Source organism: Cherax quadricarinatus, chromosome 77 (genome assembly GCF_038502225.1).
Source record: "Cherax quadricarinatus isolate ZL_2023a chromosome 77, ASM3850222v1, whole genome shotgun sequence".
NCBI classification, from domain to species: Eukaryota; Metazoa; Arthropoda; class Malacostraca; order Decapoda; family Parastacidae; genus Cherax; species Cherax quadricarinatus.
In genome coordinates, this window is record NC_091368.1 from 18,571,122 (window position 1) to 18,596,024 (window position 24,903).

The 24,903-nt window shown below is 39.9% G+C and overlaps 1 protein-coding gene across 1 annotated transcript in view; it reads left to right on the top strand.

The window, feature by feature from the left end:
• The window catches only part of LOC128702061 (glutamate receptor ionotropic, delta-2-like), a 141,761-nt gene that overhangs the window by 93,537 nt on the left and 23,321 nt on the right, over positions 1 to 24,903 (top strand). Inside the window, exons 9-11 of the mRNA XM_070101511.1 lie at positions 2,546 to 2,846; positions 3,976 to 4,193; positions 16,733 to 16,913. Of these exons, the coding sequence (XP_069957612.1) occupies positions 2,546 to 2,846; positions 3,976 to 4,193; positions 16,733 to 16,913 (700 nt within the window). The remainder of the gene's footprint in view (positions 1 to 2,545; positions 2,847 to 3,975; positions 4,194 to 16,732; positions 16,914 to 24,903) is intronic.

The following is a 24,903-nucleotide window of genomic DNA, read 5'->3' on the forward strand; positions in this document are numbered from 1 at the left end:
GCTCCTAGGGGACTCTCATACTTGATGTCCTCAATGTCTGAGCTGCCCAGGGTGAACACAAGGTCCAATCTTGCTGGTTCATCCTCCCCTCTCACTCTGGTAGTGTCCTTAACATGTTGGTGCATGAGGTTTTCCAGCACCACGTCCAGCATCCTGGCTCTCCATGTTTCGGGACCCCCATGTGGCTCCAGGTTTTCCCAGTCGATCTCATTGTGGTTGAAATCCCCCATAACCAGCAACTTTGCTCTGCTGGAATGAGCTCTTCTTGCCACCTCAGCAAGTGTGTCCACCATCGCTCTGTTGCTCTCTTCATATTCCTCTCTTGGCCTCCTGCAGTTCTGTGGTGGATTATACATCACTGCAATGACCACTTTGTGTTCCCCAGACTGAAGTGTACCTGCTATGTAGTCTCTTTCTCCCGTCTCATCTATGCCTTCCATTTTCTCGAATTTCCCTCTGTTTTTTACGATCAGAGTGTGCATGTGTGTATGTGTGTGTGTATGTGTGTGTGTGCTACAGCTATTCAAGTGCCTAACAGCAGATCCTCTTTTCACCTAGTGTGCGTGTATGTGTGTGTGTATGCATGCGTTTATGTAAGCAGTCCTTATTTTCCTCGTATGTACTACGTATGTTTTGCATATGTACACTATGTCTTGGTTTCCACTGTACTGTGTTGTGTGCATAAAATTACGTAAATTCACATAAAGGTGTGAAATCCTGTATGTGTGTGTGTGTGTGTGTGTGTGTGTGTGTGTGTGTGTGTGTGTGTGTGTGTGTGTGTGTGTGTGTGTGTGTGTATGTGTGTGTGTGTGTGTGTTGTATGTGTGTATGTATGTGTGTGTGTATGCGTGTGTTTATGTAAGCATTCCTTATTTCCCTCATATGTACTACATATGTTTTGCATATGTACCCAATTTCTTGGTTCCTACTGTACTCTCTTGTGCCTAAAACTATGTTCAATTCTGTATGCTAGGCTTTGCTAGGCTACCTCTCATACTAGGCTATCATTAACTGCTTAACTCTCCTAAACCTCAATAAATTCTATTAAATGCCAGTAAATGCTGCTTATTCTAATTCTGATAGCTCGAGGAGAGTGACCCCCAATTTCCAGCTAGAGACTGGTGCTGACCCCATGCAACTCAAACTAGGTGAATATTACGTGCGGCTGGCAGTGGAGTAATGTTGTCGTCCTTCTGGGTCCCAGTATGAAAATGCTTGATGCTTCTCGGTAATTTTTCCACTAACTTCCTGTAGGCACTGTAGTCTATAGCTCATCTATTTTTTTTCACTCACTGTATTTACTGACACATCTATACATATCTCTTATCTCCCTGATCTTGAGTCGCACTTATCCTTCAAATACCCCACTGCGTTATTATGGCAACACTATTTAGGGCTGACACAACCGTTCACCTTCCTTCCAACGGCCCCCACATAGTAACTGACACTATTTACTAAATTGCTTTTCTGTGATCACTTCTATTTCCTTTTTTCGGGGCTTAAGTGATTATATTCACTCTTATGCGTGCACACGCCTATATCCCACACTCTATTCCTTATGGTACAGTCAAAAATTACCACCATAACACGAGCTCAAACCGCGTGACTCCACGAGTGTGTGTGTGTACTCACCTAGCTGAGGTTGCGGGGGTCGAGTCCGAACTGCTGGCCCCGCCTCTTCACTATGTGTGTGTGTGTGTGTGTGTGTGTGTGTGTGGGTGAGTAACCACTCACACTCGTGAGGAAGAGTGTTAATTTTTTATATGTTTAAGCATTCATGTTATCTCAATTTTTTTAAAACATCGGAATGTATCGGACGTGTTTTCACTGTACCATAAAAATGTCCAGTACCCACCGATATCTATACTTTAGTATGTCACTAATAAACTTAACTTTATGGGTGGTTTTCTGATCATAAGATGCATCAGCTATTAAAAAGTGGAAGATTGAGACACTTATGCAACATATGGGAATCTTTATTTAGAAAACGCCACACAGTGGCTTCATCAGTCCAATACAAAGCAGAAAGGTGTAACTTGTCGGTTTTCAAACCATTCATCACAATTAAAAAGTGAAAATGTCCGGAGGAGGTAAATTGAAATTTATCTAACGTGATTTAACTGGAAATTAAAATTCAGGCTGTTTTACACCTAAAATTATTAAATCTTCACCTACTCACTTGAATCTGACTCTCCTCCTGATGGAGGAGAGTCAGATGGGAATGGCTTCAATAACTTTAGTCATTGGTCATTTGCAGACACCAGTTACTCCAGGAATCTACTAGTATTTATTGTACATAAACGTTAAAAAATTGAAGCCTATCTGATAAGACGTTCTCGTGTTATGAGCGAAAGAATTTGCGAAAAGTTGAATTAAAAAATGAAAAGAAAAGAGGAAAAAAAATCATTCAACCAAATAATTGTACAATTTTGGAGATATTTAATCAATTAATGAAATAAGTCAAGTAAATACGGGTAATGAAACGTATTATTTATTTGTAAACAAATAAAATATGTAATCTTACAATAATTATGGTTGTCTCCAGGAAGCAGATATAGGTCTTGGGCCTTTTGGTATGAGTGCTACCAGAGCAGAGATGGTAGACTTCACCAGAGAGATACTGACAGAGACAGCCAGGATTATGGGTGGTCGTGGGCGTCCAGAGGTGGATCCCTGGGGCTTCCTTCTGCCTCTCACACCGCTGGTCTGGTTGGCTACCTTCACAACATTGCTACTACTACCTACACTGGTCTACTTCATGTCACTCTCCGGTTTAAAAACTACTAGTACAAATGTCTGGTCGATTGACATGTTTTTTGTGTATATTAGCATATTTCTACAACAAGGTTGGTACAACTCTTAATTTACTCACAATAAAGCATTTTAATTAAGCCAAATGCAGTTAAGATTACTTTGTTTTACTCCCCCTTGCCTGAAGAGGGCCTCAAATAAAAGTTGAAATATATAGTTTTTCTTTGAAATTAACGCTATTGCCCAAAATTTTGATTCCTTTTTAATTATATAAAGGTGCTGCCTCACAGTTGATCATTTATTAAATTGTCGTTACGTATCATATTATCGTTTTAACAAATAGAAAATAACGTCATATAACGACAGGTACAATACATATTCATTGGCCACTTTATTAGGTACACATGTACATCTGCTTGTTAATACAAATATGTACTCAGAGAATCAAGAAATAACACCTCAGTGCCTAAAAGATGCAGACACCAGAATAGACAATAAATGTGATTTAAGTGACTTTGAGCGTGGAATGATTATTGATGCTAATCTACTGGGTCTTCATACACCACAGTCTAGAGTTTACAGAGAATAGTGGGAAAACAAAAACATGTAGTGAGCAGCAGTTTTGGGGACGAAAACGCCTTGTTATTGTGAGGGATCAAAGTAGACTGGCCAGACTGGTTCAAGTTGACAGGAAGGCAACAGTAAGTCAATTAACCAAGTGTTACAACAGTGGTATTCAGAAGAGCATCTTTGAACGCATAACACGGCAAACCATTAAATAGAGGGACTACGACAGCAGAAGACCACACAGAGTTTCACTCGACTCAGCTAAGAACAAGCAACTGATGCTGTAGTGGGCACAGGCTCACCAAAACTTGACAGATAAAATTTGGTAAAACATCGCCTGAATTTGGCATAAACCTTTGGAATATGATGGAACAGGAGATTCTAAACATAAATATGTAGCCCACAAATACTGCAGGAATTGCGTGATGCTATCAAGGCAACACAGATCAGGATTTCTAACGAATATTTCCATCACCTCGTTAAGTACGTGCGACGAAGAATTCGGTCTGTTCTGGGGGCAACTGGAGCACCTTAACCAGTACTAAAAAGGTGTACTTAACGAAGTGGTCAATGAGTAGATTTAATGGGCCAACAAGCATAAACAATTTTTTCATCCTTAGCTTAATGGAATATACCATTAATTTTTCATTATTATAGAATGCCTAATGGTTCCAAAACATTGGTGGGAGAGGCTGATGGTAGCAACGTGGCTAGTAACTATGTTCGTCATATCCAAGAGTTATGCTGGTAACCTCATGTCTAACTTAGCAGTGAGATACATCCCTCAGCCATACCAGTCACTTCGGGACGTGCTCGACGACCCCTCTGTCACCATGATATGGGAAACAAATACCGCCTATGTGCAGTACTTTCGTGTTAGTATTCAAAACGCACCTTATATTCCAATAATGCATATGCTCAAAACCTCTTAAAAACATTTTCAAAACCCTCTCTCCAACCCTTGCTCTGACGTCATCTGCACCGTCCAGTATCAATCGCAGATTAATACAACTTAATCTTTCTTGCTTCTTCCATTCTCAACTATCAAACAATCTCAAAAATTCTGCAGTCTTAAATGTATTTTTTATATTGTCATTTATTCTTTAAATACAATTACGCATTTTACTATCCATAATTTTCACACCACGAACTGATCTGAACCAAGTGAAAGAATATGTGATTATGGTCGCCTCTGTGCTAAAGTAGGACACTATAATAGTGTTTATGGTCGCCTCAGTGCTGAAGTAGGAAACTACTGTTGTGTTTATGGTCGCCTCAGTGCTGAAGTAGGAAACTACTGTTGTGTTTATGGTCGCCTCAGTGCTGAAGTTGGAAACTACTGTTGTGTTTATGGTCGCCTCAGTGCTGAAGTAGGAAACTACTGTTGTGTTTATGGTCGCCTCAGTGCTGAAGTAGGAAACTACTGTTGTGTTTATGGTCGCCTCAGTGCTGAAGTTGGAAACTACTGTTGTGTTTATGGTCGCCTCAGTGCTGAAGTAGGAGACTACTGTAGTGTTTATGGTCGCCCCAGTGCTGAAGTAGGAGAATACTGTAGTGTTTATGGTCGCCCCAGTGCTGAAGTAGGAGAATACTGTAGTGTTTATGGTCGCCTCAATGTTGAAGTAGGAGACTACGGTAGTGTTTATGGTCGCCACAGTGCTAAAGAGACTATTGTAGATGGTGACGTATGCAAGATTGGTGTGCCAGTGAAAATTGATGATAATTGCCGCTAACTGTTATATGTATAGAAAGAGGAAGGGTTAGATGTAACACTTATACTTAATAATCCCATTTTTCTTAATATAAGAGATATGACATAGGTCATAATGACAGCAGTTTGTAAGCCTATGTTTCAGAGGGGCAGACTTCCAGACAACTATGTTTTCAGACAGGTGACAGATAAATCAGATTATTATTTAGTGACAACTAGAGTGAAAGTAAAAAATACTCATCAAAGGGATAGGAAAATGGCACTGGCACTATTGGGCAAGAGTAAAATGAAAGTTGATTGCAACACGAAAGGCCTAGGCCTATCATTCAACTTCCCCCTGAGAATGGTTTGCATCTTGTATCGCTTGTTCGCGATTCATATATATATATATATATATATATATATATATATATATATATATATATATATATATATATATATATATATATATATATATATATATATATATATATATATATATATATATATATATATATATATATATATATATATATATATATATATATATATATATATATATATATATATATATATATATATATATATATATATTTGTATATATATATATATATATATATATATATATATATATATATATATATATATATATATATATATATATATATATATACATGTCGTGCCGAATAGGCAGAACTTGCTATCTTGGCTTAAATAGCAACGCTCATCTTGCCATATAGGACAAGTGAAAATTTGTGTATGCAATAATTTCGCCAAAATCATTCTGAACCTAACGAAAAAAATATATTTCACTGTGTTTGTTAAGCATTAAATTACTGTAAACAAATCTAAAATATATTTAGTTGGGTTAGACTAAAATAAATTGCTCTTGTTATAATAAGGTTAGGTAAGTTTTCTAAGATTCTTTTGGTGCAAAATTAAAAAATTTTACATTAACATTAATGAAAAAAATATATTTTTAAACGTATAAGAGAAAATTTCAGAAAGGACTTAATTTTAAATGAGTTTTTGCTAATTGACCAGTTTTACATATTCGGCACGACACACGCATATATATATATATATATATATATATATATATATATATATATATATATATATATATATATATATATATATATATATTGTGGAAAATACTGTATATTTTCTGGAAATACGGTAATTTATAGGTAAATAGATGGCCTATATTGTATATAATAAAAATTATGTTACCGAAAATGGGAAGAAGCTGCGCCTGCGCAGAAGACACTCGCCATTTTTTGTTTGAATTGAGAGTAACAGACATTAGTGAATGGGAAGAATTTTTCGTGCTCTAGAGGTTAAAATTGTGCTGACACCTCTCAAATAGGAGCCGAAATTGTTGGATGTGCATTTCTGCATGACTTGAGATATCAGGCGACTGGACAAGACAACTCCAGGAACCTCAGATATGTCTGTGATGTTGTAACTCTGGCCAGTGTTATTTTCATGTATAGACAGAGGTTTTCTGAGTATGATACACCTTGATTTCCAGTCAAATTGGTGATTGATTTTAAGATATTCTCCTTGTGTTATGTATATGTGTATATATATAATTCTTTATTAGTTTAATATACAGTCCACCAAATTTTATTTACCAGAATTCTTGTTGATGCATCTTTTATTTGTAATTAATAGGTCTAGTGCAACTTGTGGATATGACAGTGGTAGGTATCGAATGGGGACATTTTTTTTTTGCGACGTAGGTGTCCCAAATTCCTACTTGTCTAACTGATAAATAATAATTATCTTTGTTCATTTACTGTTATGTACATAATGATACATTCAGATAAATGCAATTTTCCACACACACACACACACACACACACACACACACACACACACACACACACACACACACACACACCCCTGAAACCACAACTAGGTGAGTACACACAGCTGATCCTTGGAATTTGACCGCGTCCCCTCACCCCCCCATACACCTTTCCCTCCCCCACAGACCTTTCCCCTCCCCGCTGTTGCATTCACTCCCTCCTATCTTTTCCTTCCCTCGCGTTTCTCTCTCTCATAGCCTTTTTCCCTCCCCTTCCCCCTACTCTTTCTCTCTCTCTCTCTCTCTCTCTCTCTCTCTCTCTCTCTCTCTCTCTCTCTCTCTCTCTCTCTCTCTCTCTCTCTCTCTCTCTCTCTCTCTCTCCCTCTCTCTCCCTCTCTCTCTCCCTCTCTCTCTCCCTCTCTCTCTCCCTCTCTCTCTCCTTCTCTCTCTCCCTTTTTTTTTTTTTTTTTTTTTTTACACAGGGTTTGACAAGGTTAAGGATCCCTAGCTTTATTGACAGCTATATTACAGGTTAAGGATTCCTAACTTTATTGGCAAGCTAAGAGCTGTTACCTACATCAGCTCATTTGAAAGCATTTTTATTGTTATGAGACATACAAGTATGGGATAGGATGAAGTTGGAGCCATCTGTGGGCCAGCATTTTCATTTGATCAACTGACTTTATCTCGTTGACATCATTATGCTGTACGAATGTGTTCCATACTCGAGTCATCCTGGGTATGTATGATCTCAGATGGAGTGATGTTCTGGAGAAGGGTACAGCCAGAGTGAAGTTGCTGCTTTCTGCCCGTCTTGTGGCATAAAAGCTTGTTTCACGCTGTCCTCGAAGTGGATCCAAGTGTGGTATTTTGACAATATTGGCCTTGTACATAACAGTAAGGCCACCCACATCCCTCCTATGTTGAAGGCTCTACTGAAATGACAGATCTATCCAGGATGGGTCCAGGCGAGAGATGAGACGTCTTGCTCTGTTCTCTACTCTGTCAAGCAGTCGCAGATGAGAGGGGGGGCAGGCAAACCAAGAAAGTGGAGCATACTCAAGATGTGAGCGTACTTGTGCCTCGTACAGGATCTTGCAACCCCTACTGTCAAGCAGATGCGAGATACGGAGAAGTGCTGTAAGCTTCCTGGCTGCCTTGTTTGCAAGATTTACAACATGGTTCTTCATGGTTAGTTTGGAGTCAAATTTCACCCCAAGGATATCAACTTCTTCTCCAGGTGCCAACACCCTCCCATTCATCCTTACTACTTCACCAGCATTACCCTCTCTCTCCCTCTCTCTCTCCCTCTCTCTCTCCCTCTCTCTCTCCCTCTCTCCCTCTCTCTCTCCCTCTCTCCCATAACCCTATCTCTCACCCTCCTCTCTCTCTATAGGCTTCTCTCTCCATCTCTCCATTTCTCTCTCTCATAGCCTTTTCCCTCGCCCTCCTTTCTCCCTCTCTCTCTCTTTCTCTCCCTCTCCCTCTCTTTCTCCCTCTCTCTACCCTTTCTCTCCCCCCTCACATTTCTCTCTCTCCCCCTTGGTCTTATCCCTCACCCCCATACTCTCTCCTCTCTCTCCCTCTTTCTACCCTTTCTCTCTCCTCTCTCTCCCTCTTTCTACCCTTTCTCTCTCCCCCTCGCACCCTCTCCCTCCTCTAGCCTTCTGTCTGTGGTAAAAAAAAAAAAAAAAAAAAAAAATGGGTGGCCTTAGAGGACGGAAAATCAGAGATCTGGTAGACGAACCAGGGAGGAAAGACTGGGAGTTAGAGCTCCAAAAAAGGGAGGAAGAGTGGGGAAGGAAGATAGTAGAGCTTGGTAAGAAAATGGAGGAGCAGATAGCTGAAGAGTGCAGGAAGTGGGAAGTACAGGTCTTAGCAGCAGAAGCTAGGATACAGTGCTTAGAAGAGAAACTGCAAAGCCTGAAACAGATTAGAGAGACAAATGACAATTCAGATGTGACATCAGGAAATTCAAAGTCAGGCGCAGACAAGGGGACGGTAAGCAACAACGGAGACATGCCGTACACGAAGGCCCTATCAGACCCACGTGAGGCCAGGGAAAAGACGATGAGCACACTAAGATCAAACGACAGGTCCGAAGACAATGAAGGTATGCTATATGCAGAGATTCTAACAGCCAACTGCAGTAGCAAGGGACAGCTGGTCAGGAAAGACAGTTCACTGAGAATAGAAGTTTCAGATATGACAGGGACTGAAGGCAAGAACATGTCAATGGAAGGAAATAAAATGCCTCAGAGGAAGCAGATGGAGACTCAGTGGGAGGAGGAAAGGGCGAGGTCAGTTTTTGTGTACGGGCTCCAAGAAGCCAAGGGGGACAACTTTGAAGAAATAAAACAGGAGGAGAAAAAAATGATTGAAGGCATCATGAAAACAATAGGGGAGGGCGATATGACCCAGGTGACAAATTTTCAGAGAATTGGGTGGTTTGCGAGTGGAAGGATACGGCCTGTCAGAGTAACTTTCAAGGAAGAATCAGTTCGAACCAGGATTCTGCAAGAGAAAGCAAGACTGAGGGACAAAGAGGGGTACCAGAGAGTATACCTCGACCGCGACAGAACACAAGAAGAAAGGACTACACTGAAAGAGAGGGTACAGAGATGCAAGGAGGAACGAGAAGCAATGACGAAAATGAGCAGGACCCAGACACAGGAGGAAGGGCAAACACACCCCACAGAATCTCCCACCAAAAGACTCCAACCGCGACATTCCCAACGCAACTGAGCAACCTATACTACAACCCACTCACTGTTCCCTCTGCCACCAACCCCGATATCACAAACCTCACCCCAACAGCTGTCCCTTATGGGCATTCTGACCCCACCCCCATCAACACAAACCCCACCTACACCACAGCCCCATATAGGCCCCCACCAAGGCTCTCGCTCCCCCAACCCCAATATTCTTGCATGACCACAATGATAGAAAAGAAACCGAAGGTTTGGTACACAAACGCGGATGGAATAACGAATAAACATGAGGAGTGGAACGAAAGAATCAGTGAAAAATCCCCAGACATCATAGCAGTCACAGAAACAAAACTCGCTGAGACAATAACAGACACAATCTTCCCAACAGGATATCAGATCCTGAGGAAAGATAGAAGGAGTAGAGGGGGAGGAGGGGTTGCACTGCTCATAAAACACCGATGGAGATTTGAGGAAATGGAAGGCATGGACATGATTGGAGAAAGAGACTACATTGTAGGTACAATTCAGTCCGGAGAACATAAAGTAGTCATTGGAGTGATGTATAACCCACCACAGAACTGCAGGAGGCCAAGAGAGGAGTACGAAGAAAACAACAGGGTGATGGTGGACACACTGGCTGAGGTGGCAAGAAGAGCTCACTCGAGCAGAGCAAATTTACTGGTAATGGGCGATTTCAACCGCAGGGAGATCGACTGGGAAAACATGGAGCCACATGGGGGTTCCGAAACATGGAGAGCCAAGATGATGGATGTGGTACTTGGAAACCTCATGCATCAGCATGTCAGGGACACAACCAGAGAGAGAGGGGAGGATGAACCAGCAAGACTGGATCTTGTGTTCACCCTGAGCAGTTCAGACATTGAGGACATCACTTACGAGAGGCCCCTTGGAGCTAGCGATCACGTGGTTCTGAGTTTTGACTATATAGTAGAGTTTCAAGTGGAGAAGGTAACAGGAACTGAAGGGGACAGGCCAAACTATAAAAGGGGGGACTACACAGGTATGAGAAACTTCCTGCAGGAGGTTCAGTGGGACAGAGAAATGGTAGGAAAATCAGTAAACGAGATGATGGAATATGTGGCAACAAAGTGCAAGGAGGCAGAGGAAAGTTTTGTTCCCAAGGGAAACAGAAATAATAGGAAGACCAAAACGAGTCCTTGGTTTACCCGAAGGTGTAGGAAGGCAAAAACTAAGTGCAACAGAGAATGGAAAAGGTACAGGAGGCATAGGACCCAGGAAAACAAGGAGATTAGTAGAAGAGCCAGAAACGAGTATGCACAGATAAGGAGGGAGGCCCAGCGACAGTATGAAAACGACATAGCATGGAAAGTCAAATCTGTCCTGAAACTGCTGTATAGCGACATTAGGAGGAAGACAACAATCAAGGACCAGGTGATAAGGCTGAGGAAAGAAGGTGGAGAACTCACAAGAAACGATCAAGAGGTATGTGAGGAGCTCAACACGAGATTTAAGGAAGTATTTACAGTAGAGACAGGAAGGACTCTGGGGGGACAGACCAGATGGGGACACCAGCAAGGAATACACCAACAAGTGTTGGACGACATACATACAGATGAGGAGGAGGTGAAGAAACTGCTAAGGGACATCGATACCTCAAAGGCAATGGGACCGGACATCTCCCCGTGGGTCCTTAGAGAGGGAGCAGATATGTTGTGCGTGCCACTTACCACAATCTTCAACACGTCCCTGGAAACTGGGCAACTACCTGAGGTATGGAAGATGGCAAATGTAGTTCCCATTTTTAAAAAAGGAGACAGAAAAGAGGCACTAAACTATAGACCTGTGTCATTGACGTGTATAGTATGCAAAATTATGGAGAAGATTATCAGGAGGAGAGTGGTGGAGCACCTGGAACGGAACAAGAGTATAAATGGCAACCAGCACGGATACACGGAAGGCAAATCTTGTGTCACAAACCTTCTGGAGTTTTATGACAAAATAACAGAAGTAAGACACGAGAGAGAGGGGTGGGTTGATTGCATCTTCTTGGACTGCAAGAAGGCCTTTGACACAGTTCCTCACAAGAGATTGGTGCAGAAGCTAGAGCATCAGGCGCATATAACAGGAAGGGCACTGCAATGGATCAGAGAATACCTGACAGGGAGGCAACAACGAGTCATGGTACGTAATGATGTATCACAGTGGGCACCTGTGACGAGCGGGGTCCCACAGGGGTCGGTCCTAGGACCAGTGCTATTTTTGGTATATGTGAACGACATGATGGAAGGGTTAGACTCAGAAGTGTCCCTGTTTGCAGATGATGTGAAGTTAATGAGGAGAATTAAATCTGATGAGGACCAGGCAGGACTTCAAAGAGACCTGGACAGACTGGACACCTGTTCCAGCAAATGGCTTCTCGAATTTAATCCTGCCAAATGCAAAGTCATGAAGATAGGGGAATGGCACAGAAGACCACAGACAGAGTATAGGCTAGGTGGCCAAAGACTGCAAACCTCACTCAAGGAGAAATATCTTGGGGTGAGTATAACACCGAGCATGTCTCAGGAAGAACACATCAATCAGATAACTGCTGCAGCATATGGGCGCCTGGCAAACCTGAGAACAGCATTCCGATACCTTAGTAAGGAATCATTCAAGACACTGTACACCGTGTATGTCAGGCCCATACTGGAGTATGCAGCACCTGTTTGGAACCCGCACTTGATAAAGCACATCAAGAAACTAGAGAAAGTACAAAGGTTTGCGACAAGGTTAGTTCCAGAGCTAAGGGGAATGTCCTATGAAGAAAGATTAAGGGAAATCGGCCTGACGACACTGGAGGACAGGAGGGTCAGGGAAGACATGATAACGACATATAAAATACTGCGTGGAATAGACAAGGTGGACAAAGACAGGATGTTCCAGGGAGGGGACACAGAAACGAGAGGCCACAATTGGAAGTTGAAGACACAAATGAGTCAGAGAGATAGTAGGAAGTATTTCTTCAGTCCTAGAGTTGTAAGGCAGTGGAATAGCCTAGAAAATGACGTAGTGGAGGCAGAAACCATACACAGTTTTAAGACGAGGTTTGATAAAGCTCATGGAGCGGGGAGAGAGAGGGCCCAGTAGCAACCGGTGAAGAGGCGGGGCCAGGAGCTAAGACTCGACCCCTGCAACCACAAATAGGTGAGTACAAATAGGTGAGTACACACACACACACACACACACACGCACACACAAACACACACATATATATATATATATATATATATATATATATATATATATATATATATATATATATATATATATATATATATATATATATATATATGCAATAAGATCACAGTAAACAGTAAACAATATATATATATATATATATATATATATATATATATATATATATATGTTTACTGTTTACTGTGATCTTATTGCATATATATATATATATATATATATATATATATATATATACATATATTATATATATATATATATATATATATATATATATATATATGTATGTAAATTCAAGAATTATGTGGATTAAAGTAAAGGTTGGATGCGAGAAGTGGGTCATAATAAGCGTGTATGCACCTGGAGAAGAGAGGAATGCAGAGGAGAGAGAGAGATTTTGGGAGATGTTAAGTGAATGTATAGGAGCCTTTGAACCAAGTGAGAGAGTAATTGTGGTAGGGGACTTGAATGCTAAAGTAGGAGAAACTTTTAGAGAGGGTGTGGTAGGTAAGTTTGGGGTGCCAGGTGTAAATGATAATGGGAGCCCTTTGATTGAACTTTGTATAGAAAGGGGTTTAGTTATAGGTAATACATATTTTAAGAAAAAGAGGATAAATAAGTATACACGATATGATGTAGGGCGAAATGACAGTAGTTTGTTGGATTATGTATTGGTAGATAAAAGACTGTTGAGTAGACTTCAGGATGTACATGTTTATAGAGGGGCCACAGATATATCAGATCACTTTCTAGTTGTAGCGACACTGAGAGTAAAAGGTAGATGGGATACAAGGAGAATAGAAGCATCAGGGAAGAAAGAGGTGAAGGTTTATAAACTAAAAGAGGAGGCAGTTAGGGTAAGATATAAACAGCTATTGGAGGATAGATGGGCTAATGAGAGTATAGGCAATGGGGTCGAAGAGGTATGGGGTAGGTTTAAAAATGTAGTGTTAGAGTGTTCAGCAGAAGTTTGTGGTTACAGGAAAGTGGGTGCAGGAGGGAAGAGGAGCGATTGGTGGAATGATGATGTAAAGAGAGTAGTAAGGGAGAAAAAGTTAGCATATGAGAAGTTTTTACAAAGTAGAAGTGATGCAAGGAGGGAAGAGTATATGGAGAAAAAGAGAGAAGTTAAGAGAGTGGTGAAGCAATGTAGAGTGGGTGAGATGTTATCAACAAATTTTGTTGAAAATAAGAAAAAGTTTTGGAGTGAGATTAACAAGTTAAGAAAGCCTAGAGAACAAATGGATTTGTCAGTTAAAAATAGGAGAGGAGAGTTATTAAATGGAGAGTTAGAGGTATTGGGAAGATGGAAGGAATATTTTGAGGAATTGTTAAATGTTGATGAAGATAGGGAAGCTGTGATTTCGTGTATAGGGCAAGGAGGAATAACATCTTGTAGGAGTGAGGAAGAGCCAGTTGTGAGTGTGGGGGAAGTTCGTGAGGCAGTAGGTAAAATGAAAGGGGGTAAGGCAGCCGGGATTGATGGGATAAAGATAGAAATGTTAAAAGCAGGTGGGGATATAGTTTTGGAGTGGTTGGTGCAATTATTTAATAAATGTATGGAAGAGGGTAAGGTACCTAGGGATTGGCAGAGAGCATGCATAGTTCCTTTGTATAAAGGCAAAGGGGATAAAAGAGAGTGCAAAAAATTATAGGGGGATAAGTCTGTTGAGTGTACCTGGTAAAGTGTATGGTAGAGTTATAATTGAAAGAATTAAGAGTAAGACGGAGAATAGGATAGCAGATGAACAAGGAGGCTTTAGGAAAGGTAGGGGGTGTGTGGACCAGGTGTTTACAGTGAAACATATAAGTGAACAGTATTTAGATAAGGCTAAAGAGGTCTTTGTGGCATTTATGGATTTGGAAAAGGCGTATGACAGGGTGGATAGGGGGGCAATGTGGCAGATGTTGCAAGTGTATGGTGTAGGAGGTAGGTTACTGAAAGCAGTGAAGAGTTTTTACGAGGATAGTGAGGCTCAAGTTAGAGTATGTAGGAAAGAGGGAAATTTTTTCCCAGTAAAAGTAGGCCTTAGACAAGGATGTGTGATGTCACCGTGGTTGTTTAATATATTTATAGATGGGGTTGTAAGAGAAGTAAATGCGAGGGTCTTGGCAAGAGGCGTGGAGTTAAAAGATAAAGAATCACACACAAAGTGGGAGTTGTCACAGCTGCTCTTTGCTGATGACACTGTGCTCTTGGGAGATTCTGAAGAGAAGTTGCAGAGATTGGTGGATGAATTTGGTAGGGTGTGCAAAAGAAGAAAATTAAAGGTGAATACAGGAAAGAGTAAGGTTATGAGGATAACAAAAGGATTAGGTGATGAAAGATTGAATATCAGATTGGAGGGAGAGAGTATGGAGGAGGTGAACGTATTCAGATATTTGGGAGTGGACGTGTCAGCGGATGGGTCTATGAAAGATGAGGTGAATCATAGAATTGATGAGAGAAAAAGAGTGAGTGGTGCACTTAGGAGTCTGTGGAGACAAAGAACTTTGTCCTTGGAGGCAAAGAGGGGAATGTATGAGAGTATAGTTTTACCAACGCTCTTATATGGGTGTGAAGCGTGGGTGATGAATGTTGCAGCGAGGAGAAGGCTGGAGGCAGTGGAGATGTCATGTCTGAGGGCAATGTGTGGTGTGAATATAATGCAGAGAATTCGTAGTTTGGAAGTTAGGAGGAGGTGTGGGATTACCAAAACTGTTGTCCAGAGGGCTGAGGAAGGGTTGTTGAGGTGGTTCGGACATGTAGAGAGAATGGAGCGAAACAGAATGACTTCAAGAGTGTATCAGTCTGTAGTGGAAGGAAGGCGGGGTAGGGGTCGGCCTAGGAAGGGTTGGAGGGAGGGGGTAAAGGAGGTTTTGTGTGCGAGGGGCTTGGACTTCCAGCAGGCATGCGTGAGCGTGTTTGATAGGAGTGAATGGAGACAAATGGTTTTTAATACTTGACGTGCTGTTGGAGTGTGAGCAAAGTAACATTTATGAAGGGATTCAGGGAAACCGGCAGGCCGGACTTGAGTCCTGGAGATGGGAAGTACAGTGCCTGCACTCTGAAGGAGGGGTGTTAATGTTGCAGTTTAAAAACTGTAGTGTAAAGCACCCTTCTGGCAAGACAGTGATGGAGTGAATGATGGTGAAAGTTTTTCTTTTTCGGGCCACCCTGCCTTGGTGGGAATCGGCCGGTGTGATAATAAAAATAAAAAAATAAAATATATATATATATATATATATATATATATATATATATATATATATATATATATATATATATATATATATATGCAATAAGATCACAGTAAACAGTAAACATATATATATATATATATATATATATATATATATATATATATATATATATATATATATATATGTGTGTGTGTCGTGCCGAATAGGCAGAACTTGCGATCTTGGCTTAAATAGCAACGCTCATCTTGCCATATAGGACAAGTGAAAATTTGTGTATGTAATAATTTCGCCAAAATCATTCTGAACCTAACGAAAAAAATATATTTCACTGTGTTTGTTTAGTATTAAATTATTGTAAAAGTATTTAAAATATATTTAGTTGGATTGGGATAAAATCAATTGTTCTTGTTATAATAAGGTTAGGTAAGTTTTCTAAGTTCCTTTTGGAGCAAATTTATAAATTTTTACATCAACATTAATGAAAAAAATATTTCTTTAAATGTATAAGATAAAATTTTAGAAAGGACTTAATTTTAAATGAGTTCTTGCTAATTGACCAGTTTTACATATTCGGCACGACATATATATATATATATATATATATATATATATATATATATATATATATATCGACACCATCACTTACTCGTTTTTTTGTGATATTAAACTATGCAGTTTTTTAAAGTAACATTTGAATGCTAAATTTGTTAAATTTCAACCATATATTATATACAATTATCGGAAATGATGTGTTAACGATTTTATATTTTCATTGTAAGTAACTTTTGTATTTTCCAGTCAGTAGAGACTGGTATCTTCCGAGAGGTTGCTGGGTCTGAGAAGTCTGGACGTATCAAGTATGTAAGAGGTGCAGAATTCTCCAGTAACATGGACCACTTTGTAAGGCGAGGTGATCACGTTATTATTGCGGAAAACCGCTACGAGAAAGTGCTCATGGCTCAGGATTTCTCGGCTAAAGGTAAATTAGTTTTACTTAAAACATTCTGGCGTTTGTTATAACCGGAGAGAAGATAATTTCTAATGATTTTTACAGTGTTTTACCGTGATCCGAGGGCATACGGTGGTGTGGGTGTCTAATTTCATTCTACTCCCCGTGTGGTGTACTAGCCTCAACAAGCAGTATTTTATATTGTTGTACCCACGAACGAGTGGTATTGATCAATAACAAAACTGTGGCTAGCCAAGGACTCGAACCCATGTTGTTTTGGCCTTGGAATGAATTATGATTGTTAAGTGAGCAGGTCTGGGTAGAGGAGTGATGCTTCTGTGTGACTGACCTGAGGAGTGATGCTTCTGTGTGACTAACCTGAGGAGTGTTGCTCCTGTGTGACTGACCTGAGGAGTGATGCTCCTGTGTGACTGACCTGACAAGTGTTGCTCCTGTGTGACTGACCTGAGAAGTGTTGCTCCTGTGTGACTGACCTGAGAAAAGTTGCTCCTGTGTGACTGACCTGAGAAGTGTTGCTCCTGTGTGACTGACCTGAGAAGTGTTGCTCCTGTGTGACTGACCTGAGAAGTGTTGCTCCTGTGTGACTGACCTGGGGAGTGATGATCCTGTGTGACTAACATCAGTGTTATCACATCTACTCTTAAATTTCTGGGATGCACTTTCTACGTATCTAATAATAAATTAGAAGTAAACTGACGCAATATATTTGTGCAGAAACACGTAGCTACAAGATTTTTAACAGTAAATTTATTTTCACTACTTTCTAAGAGTGGATCATTGAAACCATTGTTTGCAAGAGTGGGTCATTGAAACAATTGTTTGTAAGAGTGGGTCATTGAAACCATTGTTTGTAAGAGTGGGTCATTGAAACCATTGTTTGCAAGAGTGGGTCATTGAAACCATTGTTTGTAAGAGTGGATCATTGAAACCATTGTTTGTAAGAGTGGGTCATTGAAACCATTGTTTGCAAGAGTGGGTCATTGAAACCATTGTTTGTAAGAGTGGATCATTGAAACCATTGTTTGTAAGAGTGGGTCATTGAAACCATTGTTTGCAAGAGTGGGTCATTGAAAACATTGTTTGCAAGAGTGGGTCATTGAAACCATTGTCTGTAAGAGTGGATCATTGAAACCATTGTTTGTAAGAGTGGATCATTGAAACCATTGTTTGCAAGAGTGGGTCATTGAAACCATTGTTTGTAAGAGTGGATCATTGAAACCATTGTTTGAAAGAGTGGATCATTGAAACCATTGTTTGTAAGAGTGGGTCTTTGAAACCATTGTTTGTAAGAGTGGGTCATTGAAACCATTGTTTGCAAGAGTGGGTCATTGAAACCATTGTTTGCAAGAGTGGATCATTGAAACCATTGTTTGTAAGAGTGGGTCATTGAAACCATTGTTTGTAAGAGTGGGTCACTGAAACCATTGTTTGCAAGAGTTGGTCATTGAAACCATTGTTTGCAAGAGTGGGTCATTGAAACCATTGTTTGTAAGAGTGGGTCATTGAAACCATTGTTTGTAAGAGTGGGTCATTGAAACCATTGTTTGCAAGAGTGGGTCATTGAAACCATTGTTTGTAAGAGTGGATCATTGAAACCATTGTTTGTAAGAGTGGGTCATTGAAACCATTGTTTGTAAAAGTGGGTCACTGAAACCATTGTTTGCAAGAGTGGGTCATTGAAACCATTGTTTGTAAGAGTGGATCATTGAAACCATTGTTTGTAAGAGTGGATCATTGAAACCATTGTTTGTAAGAGTGGGTCATTGAAACCACTGTTTGCAAGAGTGGGTCATTGAAAACATTGTTTGCAAGAGTGGGTCATTGAAACCATTGTTTGTAAGAGTGGATCATTGAAACCATTGTTTGTAAGAGTGGATCATTGAAACCATTGTTTGCAAGAGTGGGTCATTGAAACCATTGTTTGTAAGAGTGGATCATTGAAACCATTGTTTGAAAGAGTGGATCATTGAAACCATTGTTTGTAAGAGTGGGTCTTTGAAAACATTGTTTGTAAGAGTGGGTCATTGAAACCATTGTTTGCAAGAGTGGGTCATTGAAACCATTGTTTGTAAGAGTGGATAATTGAAACCATTGTTTGTAAGAGTGGATCATTGAAACCATTGTTTGCAAGAGTGGGTCATTGAAACCAATGTTTGTAGGAGTGGATCATTGAAACCATTGTTTGTAAGAGTGGGTCATTGAAACCATTGTTTGCAAAAGTGGGTCATTGAAACCATTGTAAGAGTGGATCATTGAAACCATTGTTTGTAAGAGTGGGTCATTGAAACCATTGTTTGCAAGAGTGAGTCATTGAAACCATTGTTTGCTAGAGTGGGTCATTGAAACCATTGTTTGTAAGAGTGGGTCATTGAAAGCATTGTTTGCAAGAGTGGGCCATTGAAACCATTGTTTGCAAGAGTGGGTCATTGAAACCATTGTTTGTATGAGTGGGTCATTGAAACCATTGTTTGTAAGAGTGGGTCACTGAAACCATTGTTTGCAAGAGTGGGTCACTGAAACCATTGTTTTAAGAGTGGGTCATTGAAACCATTGTTTGTAAGAGTGGATCATTGAAACCATTGTTTGTAAGAGAGGGTCATTGAAACCATTGTTTGCAAGAGTGGGTCATTGAAACCATTGTTTGTAAGAGTGGATCATTGAAACCATTGTTTGTAAGAGTGGGTTATTGAAACCATTGTTTGCAAGAGTGGGTCATTGAAACCATTGTTTGTAAGAGTGGGTCATTGAAACCATTGTTTGTAAGAGTGGGTCATTGAAACCATTGTTTGCAAGAGTGGGTCATTGAAACCATTGTTTGTAAGAGTGGATCATTGAAACCATTGTTTGTAAGAGTGGGTCATTGAAACCATTGTTTGTAAGAGTGGGTCATTGAAACCATTGTTTACATAATGGGTCATTGAAACAATTGCTTGCAAGAGTGGGTCACTGAAACCATTGTTTGTAAGAGTGGGTCATTGAAAGCATTGTTTGCAAGAGTGGGTCATTGAAACCATTGTTTGCAGGAATGGGTCATTGAAGCCATTGTTTGCAAGAGTGGGCCATTGAAACCATTGTTTGTAAGAGTGGGTCACTGAAACCATTGTATGCAAGAGTGGGTCATTGAAACCATTGCTTGTAAGAGTGGGTCATTGAAACCATTGTTTTTAAGAGTTGATCATTGAAACCATTGTTTGTAAAAGTGGGTCACTGAAACCATTGTTTGCAAGAGTGGGTCGTTGAAATCATTGTTTGCAAGAGTGGGTCATTGAAACCATTGTTTGTAAGAGTGGGTCATTGAAACCATTGTTTGTAAGAGTGGGTCATTGAAACCATTGTTTTTAAGAGTGGGTCATTGAAACCATTGTTTGCAAGAGTGGGTCATTGAAACCATTGTTTGTAAGAGTGGGTCACTGAAACCATTGTTTGCAAGAGTGGGTCATTGAAACCATTGTTTGCAAGAGTGGGCCATTGAAACCATTGTTTGTAAGAGTGGGTCATTGAAACCATTGTAAGAGTGGGTCATTGAAACCATTGTAAGAGTGGGTCATTGAAACTATTGTTTGTAAGAGTGGGTCATTGAAACCATTGTTTTTAAGAGTGGGTCACTGAAACCATTGTTTGCAAGAGTGGGTCATTGAAAACATTGTTTGCAAGAGTGGGTCATTGAAACCATTGTCTGTAAGAGTGGATCATTGAAACCATTGTTTGTAAGAGTGGATCATTGAAACCATTGTTTGCAAGAGTGGGTCATTGAAACCATTGTTTGTAAGAGTGGATCATTGAAACCATTGTTTGAAAGAGTGGATCATTGAAACCATTGTTTGTAAGAGTGGGTCTTTGAAACCATTGTTTGTAAGAGTGGGTCATTGAAACCATTGTTTGCAAGAGTGGGTCATTGAAACCATTGTTTGCAAGAGTGGATCATTGAAACCATTGTTTGTAAGAGTGGGTCATTGAAACCATTGTTTGTAAGAGTGGGTCACTGAAACCATTGTTTGCAAGAGTTGGTCATTGAAACCATTGTTTGCAAGAGTGGGTCATTGAAACCATTGTTTGTAAGAGTGGGTCATTGAAACCATTGTTTGTAAGAGTGGGTCATTGAAACCATTGTTTGCAAGAGTGGGTCATTGAAACCATTGTTTGTAAGAGTGGATCATTGAAACCATTGTTTGTAAGAGTGGGTCATTGAAACCATTGTTTGTAAAAGTGGGTCACTGAAACCATTGTTTGCAAGAGTGGGTCATTGAAACCATTGTTTGTAAGAGTGGATCATTGAAACCATTGTTTGTAAGAGTGGATCATTGAAACCATTGTTTGCAAGGGTGGGTCATTGAAACCATTGTTTGTAAGAGTGGATCATTGAAACCATTGTTTGTAAGAGTGGGTCATTGAAACCATTGTTTGCAAGAGTGGGTCATTGAAAACATTGTTTGCAAGAGTGGGTCATTGAAACCATTGTTTGTAAGAGTGGATCATTGAAACCATTGTTTGTAAGAGTGGATCATTGAAACCATTGTTTGCAAGAGTGGGTCATTGAAACCATTGTTTGTAAGAGTGGATCATTGAAACCATTGTTTGAAAGAGTGGATCATTGAAACCATTGTTTGTAAGAGTGGGTCTTTGAAACCATTGTTTGTAAGAGTGGGTCATTGAAACCATTGTTTGCAAGAGTGGGTCATTGAAACCATTGTTTGTAAGAGTGGATAATTGAAACCATTGTTTGTAAGAGTGGATCATTGAAACCATTGTTTGCAAGAGTGGGTCATTGAAACCAATGTTTGTAGGAGTGGATCATTGAAACCATTGTTTGTAAGAGTGGGTCATTGAAACCATTGTTTGCAAAAGTGGGTCATTGAAACCATTGTAAGAGTGGATCATTGAAACCATTGTTTGTAAGAGTGGGTCATTGAAACCATTGTTTGCAAGAGTGAGTCATTGAAACCATTGTTTGCTAGAGTGGGTCATTGAAACCATTGTTTGTAAGAGTGGGTCATTGAAAGCATTGTTTGCAAGAGTGGGCCATTGAAACCTTTGTTTGCAAGAGTGGGTCATTGAAACCATTGTTTGTATGAGTGGGTCATTGAAACCATTGTTTGTAAGAGTGGGTCACTGAAACCATTGTTTGCAAGAGTGGGTCATTGAAACCATTGTTTTAAGAGTGGGTCATTGAAACCATTGTTTGTAAGAGTGGATCATTGAAACCATTGTTTGTAAGAGAGGGTCATTGAAACCATTGTTTGCAAGAGTGGGTCATTGAAACCATTGTTTGTAAGAGTGGATCATTGAAACCATTGTTTGTAAGAGTGGGTTATTGAAACCATTGTTTGCAAGAGTGGGTCATTGAAACCATTGTTTGTAAGAGTGGGTCATTGAAACCATTGTTTGTAAGAGTGGGTCATTGAAACCATTGTTTGCAAGAGTGGGTCATTGAAACCATTGTTTGTAAGAGTGGATCATTGAAACCATTGTTTGTAAGAGTGGGTCATTGAAACCATTGTTTGTAAGAGTGGGTCATTGAAACCATTGTTTACATAATGGGTCATTGAAACAATTGCTTGCAAGAGTGGGTCACTGAAACCATTGTTTGTAAGAGTGGGTCATTGAAAGCATTGTTTGCAAGAGTGTGTCATTGAAACCATTGTTTGCAAGAATGGGTCATTGAAGCCATTGTTTGCAAGAGTGGGCCATTGAAACCATTGTTTGTAAGAGTGGGTCACTGAAACCATTGTATGCAAGAGTGGGTCATTGAAACCATTGCTTGTAAGAGTGGGTCATTGAAACCATTGTTTTTAAGAGTTGATCATTGAAACCATTGTTTGTAAAAGTGGGTCACTGAAACCATTGTTTGCAAGAGTGGGTCGTTGAAATCATTGTTTGCAAGAGTGGGTCATTGAAACCATTGTTTGTAAGAGTGGGTCATTGAAACCATTGTTTGTAAGAGTGGGTCATTGAAACCATTGTTTTTAAGAGTGGGTCATTGAAACCATTGTTTGCAAGAGTGGGTCATTGAAACCATTGTTTGTAAGAGTGGGTCACTGAAACCATTGTTTGCAAGAGTGGGTCATTGAAACCATTGTTTGCAAGAGTGGGCCATTGAAACCATTGTTTGTAAGAGTGGGTCATTGAAACCATTGTAAGAGTGGGTCATTGAAACCATTGTAAGAGTGGGTCATTGAAACCATTGTTTGTAAGAGTGGGTCATTGAAACCATTGTTTTTAAGAGTGGGTCACTGAAACCATTGTTTGCAAGAGTGGGTCATTGAAAACATTGTTTGCAAAAGTGGGTCATTGAAACCATTGTCTGTAAGAGTGGATCATTGAAACCATTGTTTGTAAGAGTGGATCATTGAAACCATTGTTTGCAAGAGTGGGTCATTGAAACCATTGTTTGTAAGAGTGGATCATTGAAACCATTGTTTGAAAGAGTGGATCATTGAAACCATTGTTTGTAAGAGTGGGTCTTTGAAACCATTGTTTGTAAGAGTGGGTCATTGAAACCATTGTTTGCAAGAGTGGGTCATTGAAACCATTGTTTGCAAGAGTGGATCATTGAAACCATTGTTTGTAAGAGTGGGTCATTGAAACCATTGTTTGTAAGAGTGGGTCACTGAAACCATTGTTTGCAAGAGTTGGTCATTGAAACCATTGTTTGCAAGAGTGGGTCATTGAAACCATTGTTTGTAAGAGTGGGTCATTGAAACCATTGTTTGTAAGAGTGGGTCATTGAAACCATTGTTTGCAAGAGTGGGTCATTGAAACCATTGTTTGTAAGAGTGGATCATTGAAACCATTGTTTGTAAGAGTGGGTCATTGAAACCATTGTTTGTAAAAGTGGGTCACTGAAACCATTGTTTGCAAGAGTGGGTCATTGAAACCATTGTTTGTAAGAGTGGATCATTGAAACCATTGTTTGTAAGAGTGGATCATTGAAACCATTGTTTGCAAGGGTGGGTCATTGAAACCATTGTTTGTAAGAGTGGATCATTGAAACCATTGTTTGTAAGAGTGGGTCATTGAAACCATTGTTTGCAAGAGTGGGTCATTGAAAACATTGTTTGCAAGAGTGGGTCATTGAAACCATTGTTTGTAAGAGTGGATCATTGAAACCATTGTTTGTAAGAGTGGATCATTGAAACCATTGTTTGCAAGAGTGGGTCATTGAAACCATTGTTTGTAAGAGTGGATCATTGAAACCATTGTTTGAAAGAATGGATCATTGAAACCATTGTTTGTAAGAGTGGGTCTTTGAAACCATTGTTTGTAAGAGTGGGTCATTGAAACCATTGTTTGCAAGAGTGGGTCATTGAAACCATTGTTTGTAAGAGTGGATAATTGAAACCATTGTTTGTAAGAGTGGATCATTGAAACCATTGTTTGCAAGAGTGGGTCATTGAAACCAATGTTTGTAGGAGTGGATCATTGAAACCATTGTTTGTAAGAGTGGGTCATTGAAACCATTGTTTGCAAAAGTGGGTCATTGAAACCATTGTAAGAGTGGATCATTGAAACCATTGTTTGTAAGAGTGGGTCATTGAAACCATTGTTTGCAAGAGTGAGTCATTGAAACCATTGTTTGCTAGAGTGGGTCATTGAAACCATTGTTTGTAAGAGTGGGTCATTGAAAGCATTGTTTGCAAGAGTGGGCCATTGAAACCATTGTTTGCAAGAGTGGGTCATTGAAACCATTGTTTGTATGAGTGGGTCATTGAAACCATTGTTTGTAAGAGTGGGTCACTGAAACAATTGTTTGCAAGAGTGGGTCATTGAAACCATTGTTTTAAGAGTGGGTCATTGAAACCATTGTTTGTAAGAGTGGATCATTGAAACCATTGTTTGTAAGAGAGGGTCATTGAAGCCATTGTTTGCAAGAGTGGGTCATTGAAACCATTGTTTGTAAGAGTGGATCATTGAAACCATTGTTTGTAAGAGTGGGTTATTGAAACCATTGTTTGCAAGAGTGGGTCATTGAAACCATTGTTTGTAAGAGTGGGTCATTGAA